The sequence below is a fragment of the Phaseolus vulgaris genome, chromosome 4 (assembly GCF_051622355.1).
Source record: "Phaseolus vulgaris cultivar YP4 chromosome 4, ASM5162235v1, whole genome shotgun sequence".
NCBI classification, from domain to species: Eukaryota; Viridiplantae; Streptophyta; class Magnoliopsida; order Fabales; family Fabaceae; genus Phaseolus; species Phaseolus vulgaris.
Window position 1 is genome coordinate 43,162,746 of NC_143501.1, and position 17,131 is coordinate 43,179,876.

At 32.5% G+C, this 17,131-nt stretch overlaps 2 protein-coding genes across 3 annotated transcripts; both read right to left on the reverse strand.

Annotated features, from left to right (window-relative positions):
• On the reverse strand, window positions 1-750 carry LOC137838827 (uncharacterized). The gene has a single exon (XM_068648049.1). It carries the CDS (start codon window positions 748-750, stop codon window positions 1-3), a length of 750 nt encoding a protein of 249 aa, XP_068504150.1.
• A 6,312-nt stretch (window positions 751-7,062) lies between these two features.
• Window positions 7,063-16,473, reverse strand: LOC137837664 (E3 ubiquitin-protein ligase XBAT33). Of its 2 annotated transcripts, none has more exons than XM_068646758.1 (10): window positions 15,844-16,473; window positions 15,631-15,690; window positions 15,241-15,312; window positions 14,801-14,982; window positions 13,408-13,568; window positions 13,272-13,330; window positions 13,154-13,200; window positions 12,925-13,068; window positions 8,730-8,821; window positions 7,063-8,103 (listed from the first exon to the last, which is right to left on the reverse strand). In XM_068646758.1, the coding sequence occupies exons 1-10, from the start codon at window positions 16,018-16,020 to the stop codon at window positions 7,565-7,567; spliced, it is 1,533 nt and encodes a 510-aa protein (XP_068502859.1). In that variant the 5' UTR covers window positions 16,021-16,473; the 3' UTR covers window positions 7,063-7,564. The 2 variants fall into 2 exon arrangements, with proteins under 2 accessions (XP_068502859.1, XP_090157518.1); XM_090301392.1 differs by having other exon boundaries at window positions 13,408-13,573; window positions 15,844-16,448.
• Window positions 16,474-17,131: the final 658 nt, after the last annotated feature.

Consider the following 17,131-nt stretch of genomic DNA (forward strand, 5'->3'; position numbering starts at 1 on the left):
CTACACCAAAACTACATTGGCTAGCCAAGCGAGGTATTGTATTTTCCAAACATAACCAACACTCCTCAGCTTCTCCACCTCCTCGTCTACTATTTGTCGCCTTTCTTCGCCCAACTTTCGTCTCTTCTGCACCACAAGTTTTACATTCGGGTTCATTGATAACCAATGACGCATAACATCGGGATAAATCACAGGCATATCCTGAACCATCCATGCAAAAGAACTTAAATTTTCTTTCAGATATTCTACTAACTCCTTTTCTCGCTCCATCTCCATACAACTACCTATCTTTAGAAATCTATCACCTCCCATTGCTACATTTTTTACTTCCTCCACTGGTTGTGGTCTTTCCCCCTCATAATCTATCCTTGGGTCTAACTCTACTTCACCACCTCTTCTCTCCACCTGCCAACACTTCTTTTTATTTTTTAAACTCCCCTCATAACATTTCCTTGCCACCCTCTGATCTACCCTTATTACCCCCACCTCACCCCTATCAGTGGGGTACTTCATCTTCATATGTACTGGTGACACTACTGCCCTTAAATTTTTAATGGTAGGTCGACCTAACAGGATATTATATGACGAATGAGTATTAACGACCATGTATCTGATAGTAATTGTTTTGGCTTTACTATCATCTCCAAAAGTAATATGAGCTTCTATGTAACCCCACACTTGGACTGAGTCACTTGAGAACCAAGCCAAAACTCCCTCATGCGATTCCAGCTCGTCCAACGATCCTCCCATAGCCACAAAAGCATCCCAAAAAAGCACATTAGTCGAAGACCCTTGATCAACTAGCACGCTATAAATACGTCGACTTTTCTCACAACTGAAATGACTATGGGGTCATTATCATGAGGAAAAACATCTTCCAAATCTTCTTTGGTAAAACTCAGCGTCGGCGTAGACGCCACCTCCGCAGCTACATGCATCACTGCCTGAGCATATCGTCTCCTATCCATGTTAGAAACAACTCCTCCCGAAAATCCACCTGTAATCGTATTTAGATCTCCCATCACTGGCCTTTCATGCCCTTCTTCCCCCTCGTCGCTCCTTTCGCCTTTCTCTTCCTTCATTCCCTCTGATTCTTCCTTTTTCCCTTCCTCCATCCCCGTTCTAACAATTTGCAACAATCCTCTTTGTATCAAGTCCTCAATTTGTCTTGCTAGAGTGTAACATTGTTCTGTATCGTGTCCATATGTTTTATGGAAACAACACCAAGCACGCGAATTTCTTCCCATATTTTTGGCGGCCTTCTCAAGAAAACGCAAAAGTCGTGTTGTATTTACGTCTTTCACAATATCCCTTTGAGATATTGTCAACTTCGGCAAACCCTACACTCTTTCTTCCTTTCTCTCATAAGGCTTTCATGATCCATACATATACGGACTTTTTCCTTATCTCCCCCCATATGAACCTCCTCCCGATTTTTCTTCCCTTCGTGTTTTCAAAGGACCACCATTATTGTCTGTCGATCGGACTCGTATCACCTCATTTTCTTCTTTTCTCCTTTTGACCGCATTCCGAATTCACCCCATCTCTCTTCCTCTTTCTTTTTCCGAGCAAACTTCTTTACTTTAACATACGACATAGCCCGGAGATTGATATCTGCCATATATGTCGGTCTTTTCAAACGAATCTGACTTCAAACCCCTAATGAAAGCCTCCACACACATCCCTTCATTAGGCTGAGGAATTTGCACTACTACTTCGTTAAAAGGACGTAAGTACTATTTCACCGCTTCTCCCTTGGCTTGCCTTACATCAAATAAATTTGTTGTGTCCAAAGGCTTCATTTTATTTGCCGCAAAATGAGGAACAAATAATTTAACAAAAACCTCCAGCGATGTCACCAATTCTTCTGGCAAATTACTAAATCAATCCATAGTGGTTTCTGTCAAGGATCCAACCAGCATTTTACATCAGACCACGTCTGACCTCCCATATATCAGCCTTTGTGCCTTAAAAGTTTTTATGTGGCCATTTGGATCTTGCTTCCTATTGAATGAGCCAATTTTAAGAAAAACTTAATTCGTAAAAATGGGCTCATTCAAGATTTCAAATGAAAAAGGTTGGAAATCTGGCTCCACTTCTTTCGTCACTTTCCTCCCCGCATTCCGAGTCTCCATCTGCCTTTAAATCTCCTCATTTCGTCTTTGGAATTGTTCGTGTACTAAATCATTAAGACTTTATTTGGAAATATTTGTTTAGAAATTTTGTTTGGTATGCAGGGTATTATCATTTGAGTAGAAAATAGATACATCACGATTTTTAAAAAAAAATAAGAACTTGCTATGCCAATTAAGGTTAAATATAACATAGAAAGTATGTTAAATTCGAATAAGTGTAAGTTAACCAACATAGAAATAGAAAGTAACACGTTCTATAATTGTTGAAACTTCACCAATCATAGAAAATAGTGAAAAAAACATATATATATATATATAATATATTTTAATATTTTTTCTATTATGTTTCTTATAGAAACGAAATATAAGGTGGACTTTGACTAGAAGAGTCTAATCTCAATAGTCTATCTAGTACAGTTTAATTTATAGAGTTTAAATTATACACTTTAACATAATTTTGACAAAATGACCCTTATATTTAGATAATAAAAAATAATATTAAATTTTGATAATCTAATCTTTTCAATTTAAATTTTATAAATATATCCTTCAAAAATCATATAATCATATAATCATATTAAGCATTACAATGCCTACACTTTACACAAGTTTCAAAATGACACAACATACATTAAAAAACACAATGCTCAATATGGACTTCTATACACAAGATAGAAATTCATTTTTGAATTTATTAAATAGCCTAACAAGCACAAAATTTTACTAAAGAATCCTAAGATTCTAACCAACAAAACCAAATCATTTTATAGAATGTATGCTAGATTTGATTTTATTATTACACAAAATAAATGTTCAGAACAAAAGACATTTTATTCACACTACAAGAAAATCATGAAATAGAAACAAATTTTAGAAACAAAAAATAATTAGTTTCTATAGTGACTAAATTAGAGACCATTTTAGAAACTAAAAAAAAAAATTGTTTCTAGTTTCTATTATTGTTAAATGGTTTCTAAATTGCTATCTAATTAGCTATCAATGTTTTTGCTACCAAATTTAGAATATAAATAATTGGTAGTTAAAACCTTGGTAACTAATTAGATATCAATTTAAAAACTATTTAACAATAATAGAAACTAATTTAGAAATCAAAATTTTTTTTAATCTTTAAAATAGACTCTAACTTAGTCATTATAGCAACTAATTATTTTTAGTCTCTAAAATTAATTTTTATTTCATGATTTTCTTGTATTGTAAACACAAGTTTAGTGTTATAGAATACCTTGTCACCTAAAAAAACAACACTTGATTACTAACATGTGAACAAATATTTGTATCCAATCTTCAACTGTCTTATTTAAAAGGTCTGTAATAAAAATCTGATTATGTATAAGCAACTAACGATTTTACACCGACTCATGACATAACATTTCATGCTATTTCTTAATGTTTGATCATTTGATAGATGAAAAACAGATAGTGTGACTATATTTATAAATCCTTCATTTCTGTGAAGTTCTTTTAAGCAAATAATGTTTGTATATCATATCTTCTCATTAAAAAAAAAATCATATAGTCGCATGTGACAATATAAAATACTAAAAAGAATCATAATTAACTTCATGAAAAAATACTTTTGTTTATTATCTCATGGTAAGATAAAGAAGATAATTAGAAGATGATTTTGCACGTATAACCTGAAATAACAAAAAACGTGTTCTATTATCCTTATAACCTTTAACAAGCTTTGAAAAAGATATTTCAAACAAAATTTTTGAACTAGTAAATAATTTCGTATGAGGTCCCTGCCTATAATTGCTTTAAAAAAAATTTAAGTTTTATTCAACCCTTACTGATATGTTGTTTTTAAGAAGAGATATTAATTAATTGACTATAGGAGTAGTTCTATAAAGAGTTGTTTTTTACTATCACTATTCATTTACTTCTAGTCTAAAACAAATATTACAAGCAAATAAATGATGAGGATAACAAGTAACTCTATTTAGAATCCATTGATCACGTGTGAGAATATATATATATAATGATAGACAATAATGTGAATAAATAAAATTAAATATGTGATATTTTCTTATTGAGATAAAGCTTTTCTACTTGTTTTATTGAATCTGTGTTATTTGATTAGTATAATAAAACGTATCTTTCTGAAGAAATTATGTGTAATTTTTATACAATAATTAATTATGTTTTCAAATACAAATACTTGTGTATAAAGGTTATTTTTGGAGAAAACTTCTTCATATATATTATTTGGGGGGAAAAAAAAAAGTTTTAAACTAAAGTTATCTTACGAATAAATTAAAAATAAGATCTTTAAACAAATTATAAAAAATAAGATTTTTTTTTCTTAAGAGCAATTAATTATAAAGAAAACCAAAAAACCTTTGATATTCCGCTCTTAAAAACTGAAATGTTTGGTCATACATGATAATTTAAAATCTTTCCAATCACAAAGGTATGAAAAGAAAAGAAAAAACTTTAAGTATACTATGTATCCGCTTTTTCAATTTTATTATTTATATATTCATATAATTTTAATAAATATTAAATTATATGAGAAGACATATAAATTATCCAAATGCACCACTGATAATAGTTTTATTAAGATTTTACATTAATTTTTTATATTTTTATTTTATTGTTTTTGAATATTAAGTTTTGATTTAACTTAAGTGTAATGTTGAACTTTGTAAGGTTTATCAAGATTAAAATTAAGGTTTAAAAAAATTGGAGCAACAAACAATGTCAAAACATAATGCAAATGATAATGTTCTTCATTCCCATTTCAAGTTTAGAGTAACTTTCATGTTCATCAAATGCCTTATGCAAGGGTTGTATATTGGAAGTTGTAGAATCTATCATCATATCAATTGAATCCACGTCGTCTTCCATGACAAAGAAGTTGAAAAAAATGAAATAATAAACTAAATACAAATTACCAAACTTTCAACTTATGTAATAGCTAATATATCAAAGCATCAGTAGACATAAAAACTTTGCCCGCAAAGTTGGGCTTAGGATTCATACAAAAATATAAAAAAAAAATAAAAAATTAAGAAAGCAATAGAAACAAAAAATGTTCAAATCCTATAACAATGAATTAAATGAAACTTTTAAACTTCTTTAATAAAACTCTGAATCTATACTAATTGTTTCGTTCATTTACATCTCAAACCTCAAGAGCCATTCAAACATTTATGGCTTCCCCATCATAATCTCCACCTAAGCGGCGTGGCTTCGGCGACTACTGCAAAGAACCTTCCAAAACTTCAAAACGAAACCGAGAGCCATTGAAACATTTCACCGATTTTATCCCTGTTGGCTTCCGTATCGTATTCTCCACCTAAGCAACGTGGCTTCGGCGTCTATTGCCAGTGAAGAACCAGAACTTCAAAACGACATAGTATTTGAAACAACCTTCTATTAAATAGAATTACTTTTAAATAATAAAAATTAAAAAGTAACCAAATATAAAAAAAAAACGGACATAACTTGCTAATATCCTTTTTCTTTCTCTCGCATTTGCAATCATTTGTTCCGATAGTTCCTCTTTCTTTGGGTTCTCCTTTATCTTTAACTTTAGGTGTTCTCTGACTGTGAGGGACACTGCTGAACTCTTTGGTGAGTATTTGTGGTTTCAATTTGATTGCTTCCATGTCGAACTCGCGGTGCCTCCTTGCGTCCTGGATCTCTCATTGGCTTCCTCTCCTCTTAGTTGCCTTATAAAATGAGACGTGTCTCTGCTTCGAACGCTTTGGGAAGTGTGAGAAAGAGGAAGCAATGGTGGTTGTTGTTGCTGTGTACAGTGGTAATTGAAGAGGGACTAAGACGGTGAGAGAAGGAGAACATGAAGCGTGAAGGAAGAGGGTTCAAGATGTGTCAAAATTTATGAGCATCTTTTTTTCTTTGGATGTAACTAGTGAAAACTACAAACTACTCATTCGTAAGAAAGTGGATGTAACCGGTAAAAATTACTCCTTCATTAATGGAAAATGACAATGTACTCAAGAATTTTCAAAATTGTTCACTTTTGACCACTACTCACACTCACGTTTCCTAATATTTATTTATCTCTCATAAAAGAGACACTCCCCTACATTAAGCAATTAATTTTCAAAATAAATTATCTCTCTCAATTCAAAACGGTTGTTCCATTTATTTCAACTATTTTATTAAATTTATTTCTCTCTCATTATGCAATTAATTTTCAAAATAAATTATCTCTTTCAATTCAAAATGGTTGTTGCATTTATTTCAAATATTTTTTAAATTTTCTATCTCATAAAACAAACATTCTCTCTCATTATGCAATTAATTTTCAAAATAAATTATCTCTTTTAATTCAAAATGGTTACTTCACTTATTTCAAATATTTTTAAAAAAATAAAAAATGACACAATGCCCAAAATACTGAAATAAAATCAAATATTAATCTATAGATAAAATAGAAAAAAAAAACTGAGAGGAAAATCCCTTTATATATAAGTATAGATAACATAAAAAGTATTTACTTCTAATTGGAGAAAAAAGTTTTCATAAATTTAAGAGACATTAATATCTTTACTTATATCATATATCATTTTTTTTCACAATTTTCATTGTATTTTACAGTTTTTTTAACTTTCTACATAACTAAATAAAAAATACATTAATATATTTTATTTTCGTTTTTTATTAAGAGAATATATATATATATATATATATATATATATATATATTTAAAAAAAGTATATTTTTACTTTTATTAATCTTATAAAACTAGTTTATAAATTAAAACCTACCACTCGTTTATATATTGTAATTTAATTAATACATCCAGAACAGTATATAAAAATAGTTTAAGTTTCTTTTCTTTTCTGTTACAAATATACCGTAAATAAAGTGTTCTACGAAATATTTCTCATAAAAGCGATATCAAAGGAAACAAAAACCATGCAGGTACATAATCTGTGGAACAAGTACTCTTTATAACATCAGTGCTGATATGATAAGATAAACATTCTCCAGTTCACAACAAGAAGATCAATTACAAATCCAGCAACAAGCTGTTACATTACTCAAACTTGTTCTTGTAAACCTATAAAGAGAAGCTACAACAAAATATACTACACAAACAAAAGTGAGACATGCCAAAACAGAAAGATATTTTTCTTCTTTCTCTTCTTTTGAAAGAACACTGAGTTCCCTATGATAAAAATGAAATCCAACTAAATTGCAGTAACAACCAGCTCATACTAATTTTACTAATGCTTTCTAAATATCATATCTGGGTACTAAAAAGGTAGTAGGATGCTGACATGCAAGATTATGTATCACTCTCACATATACATACACTGGATTTTCACCATATGAGACTGGTTAATAAGATAAACTATAGACTCCTTTATTGATGATCTAAGATTGTATGAAGTATCCACAAAATAAGAATGGCCATGCACCAACCTATTATGTCAAGCATTTATTTCTGAATTGCATTGATGCTCCCTGCTGTAACTTCTTCTACCCCAAAACATGCCTGAACATGTTGTTTTATCCAGCCTTGGACCTTCCATTTTATCCTGATCCATCGTCGCGGATGAGCGGCGATCTGATTCATCTCGTGTTTCCCCTTCCCGGGATTCAAATGTTGGACAAGGACCATCATTGCAAGTACACAGAGGAATAGCTACAGAAGGAAATGGAGTACAAGTGACAGGGCAAAGCATCTCTGATGGAACTGAAGCTACACGGTTCCTTCGAATCTCAGGGGTACGAGAAACCGACGAGTGATCTAGGTCACGTGGGTGTAGCATGCATGGGGTACACAGGCTGAGAGACACATGCATTTTGTTTTCTTTTGCTTGGGAACCTGGTAACTTGACAAAAGAGACAATTCCATGTCTGCATAAGGGGCAAGGGATAGAGCCAGGAGGTCCACACGTTTCAGAAGAAACATTGCTTGTTGAGCAAAGATAGAGTGCACATCTTACACAAAGCTCATGTCCACATCCTGTATGTAAAACGCTTGAAATCAGTTCCACTGTGAAAGCATCCACAGAAGTAGTAAGCTCAAATGCCTAGCACAAGAAATGACTCAGGGCTTGCTTGATTTGGTTAGCTTTTTTAAAAATTGTTTTTGAAGCTGTTTTGAAAATTTGTTCAAGTTTCTGAGTGGTGAGTGTTTTGTCTATCTTTTCAGGTTTTAAAAGTGGTGAGTTTTGCATCCATCTTTTCAGTGGTTTTGGTGTCTTTGCCATTCAAATGATGAGTTTATAGTAAAGTTGGCATTAATGAACGTAGTTATATAGTTGTGCCACCATGTTCTATAAACCCTATTGAGAAACATCTTTTAGGTGTTTCTAATTCATAGATTTCAAAACCATATTTTGGAAATATATATTAAATTAGCTACTAAGAAAACAATAATCAAATACGTTTTAGTTTTAAAAGATAAAAACTTTCTTAACAAAATCAAACAAGACTTCAGTATTTCATGTTGAATGCATAGTGATTAACTGATCTAGCCTAGTGGGCCTTCGACTTGTCTGAGTGTGCCTGTGCAGTTCATCAAATATCCTTGTGTAGATAAGCAGGCAAAAATACACAGATAGATATCCGGAAGATTGAATTCAGAACCTTCAGCAGCCACTGAACATGACCTCTCCAGGCAGACAGCACAAACATCAACTTCACTAGAGGAGGTTGTAGTTGATTGCAATCCACAGTCCCTGCATTTGCATCCAGGATAAACAACAGAGACATGTTTAGCATTTAATTCTAAGTTGGTATATCAGGAAAAGGACAACATTGGCAAAAAAAAGTAATTTTCTCTTTCTCCTTCTCTTTCAAGAGTTGATAACTGCATCTTTTGGTATTATCTCGCTGTCATTAAGAATCATACAATAGGCAAGATCTTTGTGTATCACTCCACAAGACAAATATGGGAGGAGCCACAATGAAAATGACTTTGACCCCACTCTCTAATGTAAAACAAATATTCCATAATGAATATGTTTTTCTAACATGCTCCATACCACAAATAACTTAAGGAAAACCACCGTTGTCAGCATTTGTCTTAAATATACAATAAATCACTTCAATACCAAAGATGTGAGTTAGTTACTGAGAAAAACATAAGGAAATGTGTTTCAATCGTAACATCCATGATTGGCCTCTATTGAGCACCATTTGATATATAATATGATAAACACGATATCATAAGTACATTATAATAATAGAGACCAGCAAAAGCAGTGATGCATATTAAATACATTCAACTTAGCAAGTACTGTGAGCAATCATATCATGAGAACTTGGCAACTGTTTAACATGGCTAGAAATCAAGGTTTAAAGTAGTGAGCTAGGGTTTGTGACTTGGATCATCGAGAAGGACTTTGACCCTTAAGTTTATTATTATTTCTATAACCATCATGAAGGAAATATGGGAGAGAGAAAGGAAAGCATATTGTTTGTATTGTTGTAAAATAATGTATGAAGAAATTTAAGATAGAATCATGACATGATAACAAGAATGAACATGATAAGACAGGATAATTATTGTAAATAGTAGATTATTAGGATAAAAATATCTTCAATATCCGGATAGTGACTAAGAAAATTATTTTAGAAGCATCCTATTTATTTCAACATATTTTTATTCTTATTTTAAAGAATTTGATTGTTATCAATAATATAATTTTTTATCTCCTTACAAAGTTAAAGTTGGTATAAGAGTTTCTGATTTTGGGAGTCTCGTTTCCGCTACCACATAAACAACCACCACCACCAGTTGAGGTCAATGTGATGGACCAAAAAGGTGTCCCACTTCAATGATCACAATGCCAACAGTTGTGTCGTCAACATCACCAATAACAGCACGTGTAGCCCACATGCCTACCTCACTCCAATAACAGTAATTCTGAGTTTTTTTGTTCTTTTGCCAAACAAGTTCCCTTTGTTACATTTTTTTTCCAATGTCTGATATAAAAAAGTCAATAAGGAGTATCTTGATCGTCTAAGAACAATGATTTAATAAAAAGTCCTCTGAACCATATACCATAAGGATGATCTTGATCATCTAAGAACAATGCTTTAATCAATGAGAAAGTCCTCTGGATCATCTACCCTATCCTTGAAAGGTAAGAGTACATTCAATTTTGTTGGTTTTGTATCTCAGGGTGTTTGGATTCTTGATTCAAGAGCAACTGATCACAGCTTCATTTTTTATACTTTGCAATTTGTATATCAAAATAATGACTAGAACAACTAACTACACTTGCAAATGGTGATAGTGTACTAATGTGGATATGGGTATATAAATTTAGAATTATCTATTATATTAAAATATGTTTCATGTCTAACAACTACCCAATAATTTGATCTCTGTGTAGAAACTTACAAAATATTTGAATTGTTCAATAACCTTCTTCTCTTATGGTGTATTTCAAGACCTTGTCATGATGAGGAAGACAATTTTAATTGTTAGGGAGTAGAGTGGGTTGTATCTATTGAGTCCAAGGACCAAAACAAAATAAATGGCATAAGCCATCAAACAACATCTGACAAATGCGCAAATTCTCAAATATGGCTTCATTATAAAAGACTTGTATCTCATTCAACTTTATGCAATCCTTGTTTTCTTGTTTGTTACCAAAAAGTCCGAGTTTTCAAATGTGATATTTGTCAATTGTCAAAACATCATCGTGCATCCAATCCCATTTGTGGTAAAAAAAAAATATTCCCATGAGTTAATTTACTCCAATGTTTGGGAACCTTTTCTAGAATCTACTTCTAAAGGAAAATAGTTTGTTACTTTTATTGACAATTGTATCCAATCACAGAGACATACATTATGAAAAGTAAATTTGAAGTCTTTTCAAATCCTCGCTTATTTTTCCATCTTGTCAAAAATCAATTTGGAAAATGATTCAAAAGAATAAGTTTGATGATAGTAATAAATATGTAAATCATGAATTCTCCAAATTTATGTCTCATAATGGTATTGTTCATGAACTAACATCCATATATACTCCACAACAAAACAAGGTTGCAAAAAGAAAGAATTGTCATATCTTCTAGAAGTAACTAGAGTCCTCCCTTTTCCAGATGTTTGTTTCCAAAACCTCATTTTGATGTGTTGTTTTTGTTCACTTTTACAATACAAATTGCAGTAAATTAGATCTTAGAACTCTTAAATGTGTATTTATTGGTTATCCTTCTAAGAAAAAGGGGAACAAATGTTATCAACATCAAAGTCATCATCTCTTTATCACCATGGATGTCACTTTTCATAAAACAAAAATCGTTTTTAGTTAGTCTTCCAGTTTAGGGAGAGAAGGAACTAGAAGTGGAGGAGCTCACATTCCTGTCATTACAATATTTGTCTTTGCAAGATGCTCAAGATATAAGAGATGAAGCCATCACAATGGGATTGAACCAACCCACAATGAAAAAGAAGACAAATTCTTTGACATAAAATATCAAAGAATGAAACAACCATTTTAACTCCGGAGCAAGAAGAGTTGTTTAGTATTTACTCAATGCATTGAGAAAGGGAAAAAGATTGTGTTATATATCCTATTTCTCAATATGCTTGCACTGCCAATCTCTTTGATAAAAATTGGAGCTTTATTATTGCTATTGATGCCACGAAAATTCCTAACTTAGTTTAAGAAGCCATAAAAAGTGAACATTGGGACTCAAACCATGAGAAAGGAGATGAATGCATTACAAAACAATTCAACATGGGAGATTATTGACAAAGCAAGAGATAAGAGGATTGTAAAGTGCACATGGATATTTTCAATTAAATACAAAGCAGATGGGAAACTAAATAGATATAAAGTCAGATTGGTTGCAAAGGAATACACTCAAACTTATAGAATTGAATATAAAGAGACATTTGCTCCAGTAGCAAAGATGAAAACTTAATGTTTCTTGGAGAAAGTTTGATAACCCGGAGAAGAAGAAAATAGGATAGGGTATCTAGTTCTAGTGCAGAAGTTGAATTTCGTGCCCTTCTCAAGGTGTGTGTGAAGGACTCTAGATAAAATCATATTAGATAACCTTAAAATAAAGGTTGACATCCTTATGCGATTGTGTCATAATAACAAGTCAGTCAAGAGCATTGTCAATAATCCAGTTCAACATGATAGGATCAAATGTACTGAAATTGACAGGCATTTCATCAAAGATCATCTTTCACTCCTATTTATATAAGACTCAATGACCTAATTTATCAAGATTAAAGAATGTGGCTAGTTTAGTTTATAGCAATAAATTGGTCCTAAATTTATAGTTTTTCAAAACTACCCTTGTAATTAATATTTCTCTCTCTCTAATAATCATTTGCTAGTACAACCTTCTCTCTTTTAACTGGGGGGATTTTTGTAAAAAAATACTAATGCAAGGAAAATTATTGACTGGATCTTATAGAAAAGGACAAACCCTATTCTAATTTGTATTTTATAAATAGGATTAGAGGGAGAATATTTAATTTCATTGGACTGACAACAACATCAATCAGTCAAGTCATTTATTGTTTGATCTGTTTAACAAAAAAATCTGAAGATCCTAAAGCCATTTCCCCAAAGTATTATTTCTCGTGATCACATTCCACATGCACAAATAAAAACTAATGATGTATACTTATTTATGAAGTAGACAAATAGTGAAAAGTAACAAATCTCAGCATCCCACATTTATCTGGAACAAAGTCCATCATAATGGAATGAATATTTCTTCTAGAATATAATCCATCTTTCCTTGTTAGAAAAAAATTGGTTGAACGTTTTCATTATCCAGATTCTAGATATATTGACTGAAAAATTACCTGGCAATGTTGAGCACACTCATGAGAGGCAAGGACAAATAATTTGAAGAAGGAAACGTCGATATTGTGGCTTCAGAAGTGGGTGCGAGCAATGGTTCAAGCCAATGACGTCCCCACATCCTAGCAACATCAAGTGGAAGCCATCTAGAGAACAAAAATTTAAATTCATATGATTTAATCATTTATGTTATAGGCTTGCAAACTGAAATTTCCATTTAAAGTAACTTACCCATTGCAATTCAAAGCCATCCGACTGGCACCTCTTGCAAGGAGGATCTGAAAGAATAAAAGTATCATGACATGTTCAAAGGAAAAGACTATCAAATCAAAGTTGAAGAAATTCTTGCCTGGCAGCATTTTAAATTGCCTCCACAAGCAGCATAATGCAACGGAGTGCTTCCAGCCCCTATATCAATGCACATCAGTAAATTTCAAGGAAAGAAAACTACCATTCATTTGTCAGAAAATTAAACAAAAGATTACCAATTAAATCCATTGATGTTCCATAATGAAATGTTGCAGCTGACACATTTGCATCAAGATCAAGTAGCAGTTGGACACAATCAAAGTACCCATTTAATGCAGCCATATGAAGGGCAGTAATACCAGCATCAGCTGTTTTATTTACAAACTTCGACAGCACACTGCACTGGAATGAAGTAAATAAATAGCAAGATAACATACAAAAATTGCAACTCTGCAGCATAGGCATGCCTTAAAACATTCTTAACATCAATAAAACTAAAAGAAAACTCGAGAGCGTAATCAGGTTGGATTGGGTTAGGTTGTGGACCATTAAAATACCAAACAATTTAAACAATAATGGGTTGGATGAGGTTGGGTTCTCTAATTTTTATACAACAACCCAAACCAACAAACCCATTCTCTATGGGATTGGTTCAAGTGAGTGATTGTGTCATACTATAAAACAATAGTAATAATAATAATAATAATAAATATTGATCATTGACTAATCCTCTTTCCTCCCAAAACAGGCTTGATTCATTATGACACCCACAATCTCATCACCCTCCCTCAACCTCAATAAGCTGATGGGGAACCAGCAGCAGTAGAAGGGCTGAGTCACCAGCAACCGAAACAACAAACACAAGGTTTTCAGATGGAGAAAAGAAACCCACTAATGAAACTAAAGTTATTAGTATATGCATCAGTAGTGAATGAGTAAATAAGCCGGTGGTGAATGGTGAACCCATGATCCGTTGTCTCCAAACCCATCAAAAACACTGATGTTTTCTGAGCCATCAGAGATGCCACTAATGTGTAAACCTCTCGCATCGATCTCTGGTCTCTCCACTGTGACCGTGGAGTGTGGGGATTGAATAGAATAAAGCCAACATCACAACCATAGCTAAACAGTGCAAACATTCTCCTCATGGTTTTGGTTCTGTTATATGGTGATCATTTTATAAATATATGGTTTGGTGATGTTCATTTCAAGTTGGCTTAAATCAGGTTAGCAAAGTCTTAACCCAAACCAAACATGATGCAAGCCAAACAGATTACCTAAATCAAACCATATAAGGTCAGGTTGTGTTGGGTTAACTGGGTTTGTGGATAGACCGTCCTGCTATCAACCCTACTCAACGTCATTGTTGGCACAAAAAGTTAAGCATAGCTCTCACAACTAATATTCTTATCTAATACATAAGTAGTACACCATGCAATATAATGGGTAAATGTCTATGAATGAAACCTTAAAATAATTATGTGAAATACTAATAAGATTGTGACATTAATATAAGAACATCTTAATACAAGCAAGTCATGTCACCAATGGTGAAAATATCACATATTAAATCCACTGCAGTGGTAAAATACTGTTTTAAAAATTACATGATGAAAAGGAATGACACACCTTTGTTCATGTTTGTTTTTCACATTTGATCCATCTCCTTCCACATCCATGCGAGCATGTAAAGCTTCAAAAGGAGCACTTGGAACAAAATCTGCAACAACAAGTCTGATGCATCTTGCATGTCCATTGATGGCTGCAAAGTGTAGAGCTGTCCTCCCACTGAGATAATCTGCTTTCATAACCTGTTATCAATTGGCTACAGTCTAGTTATTCTTGAAAAGAAACTTTAAGTAAACAGGAAAATACACTTGAAGACCAACAATTCCCTTCCCATCTAACACATTCAACATTCAACAACCAGCCCTATGTCCTATGGTCTCCGTATGACACAACAGTTCAAATATAACTAAAAGACAGAAAGAGGGAGAGAAAAAAGAATAGTGAAGAGATTGAATTTCTCCCATATAAACACACTTAATAAATGAAGTACTCATACTCACATTACATCTGAAGAGCAGAAGAGTTTGTACAACTTCCCAATGACCATATCTACAAGCTTGCATCAATGCCGTCTTCAAATCAAGGACAAAAGCAAATCAAATTCTCATTCAGTGAACCATATGTTGAATCAGTACACAACACGCATGCATCAAAAAGAAAAGCAACAGACATCCAAATAAAATTGTGCAACTTTTACACATTATCATTCTAACAGCTATTGAATAGGGAACCAGATCACTGATCCATGAATAACCACCAGAGGCATGAAACAAAACCACACTCAAAACCGTGGGAACTATTTTTTTCAATTTCAAATACAACATAACTTTCCAATCAACCTGTCAAGTTAAGCACACATTTAAAAATAAAACACCAAAACGAAACCGTACCTGCCCACAATAATTTCTTGAATTCACATCAGCTCCATTTTCAAGCAGCAATGCCACAATCTAACAGAAACCCAGATTAAAAAAATCAAAAGAAAAATAAAAAAGCAAAGACACAGAAGCTTCGAAAATAAAAAGCAGTAAAGATAGAAACTTCGAAAGATTAAAATGATGAGAAAAACGAGAAAGGGGTGGTTGAAAATGTGAAATTGAAACCTCATTATGGCCTTTAGAAGCTGCAAAATGAAGAGGGGAATTGAGACCCCCAAAAGTGGAGTACTTTGCAAGACCAGGGTTGCATTCTAGAAGCATCTTCGCCTCAACCAAATCTCCATCCCTCGCCGCCGACACCAACCTCTCGCCTGACGCCGAGCAACCAAATGAATTCCCCATCTCTCTGAGAAATCAAATCTTCACAAAGGAGGTTCAGGGCAAAGAAAGAAACAATATTCAACCAAAGGGAGCAGAATCTAAACGCAATGGGGTGTGAATGTCTGTGTGTATTTATGTTGTGAAGGAAAATTGGAAACTTTGCTTTTGGATTGGGTGGAGAAGCTGTGATGGTGACGTGGCAACCTTTTTCTCTCTCTCTCTTTATCTAAAACTGTGTGAGACAGAGAAGGGTAAAACAAAAAGGAAGGGAAAAGCAAAGGTTGAAGGTGTTTGAGGTCGGTGTTAATGGTGGTGTTGTCTGTAGCGAAACAAAAGGGAAAAGAGTGTGATGCAAAAATGAAGCCTCTTTCTCTCTCAATCTCTCTCTTATTTGTGTTTTTATGTTCTTTCCTTCTAGGTGGGTTCTTGTTGCTTTGACTTTTTGTTTCTTCCTCTTTGTTCGATACATTCGTTAAAATAGTTGTTGCTTTCATAGGTTTTATAGTTTTGTTTTTTTTTTAGTGACAGTGAATTTTTTTATTTTTTGTTTGGTTCTAACAGTTTACTCACATTTAAGAAAAAATATGTGTGTTAAGTAACAAATAAAGAAGGATTCAAAGACATTTTTTTTCAATTTCTTTTTCACTATATAAAAAAGTTATATTTAGATATGTTTCAGTTTTCAATATAAGATTTATTTTTTTATTACTTAAAACCTTTTTCAATAAATTCAAAGTTTTATAGAAGTATATAACTTTGACTCAAGTCCTTGAAAATTATTTATTTGTATTTTATTTAATATTATGCCAATAACATCTAAAATAATTTTATACTTTTTTAGTCTCTTAATTTATTTTCAATCATTACCACTACTATCATATGATATGATGGAAATAATGAAAATATAAAAAAAAAATATTAGAGGCAAAATCAGTGTTTCTACCTTTGGTTGGCTTTACCATTAATACCAACATCCTAATACTTACAAAGGTTTTAATATTTAAATAAAATTTAAATTCATTTAATTATTTCCTTCATGTAATTCAGTTTTATTCATAACTCAAAGAAGGTAACAGAAGAAAAAGTACTTAATGTGACGTGGTTGGATTTTATTTTTTGTCAAACTTAAATT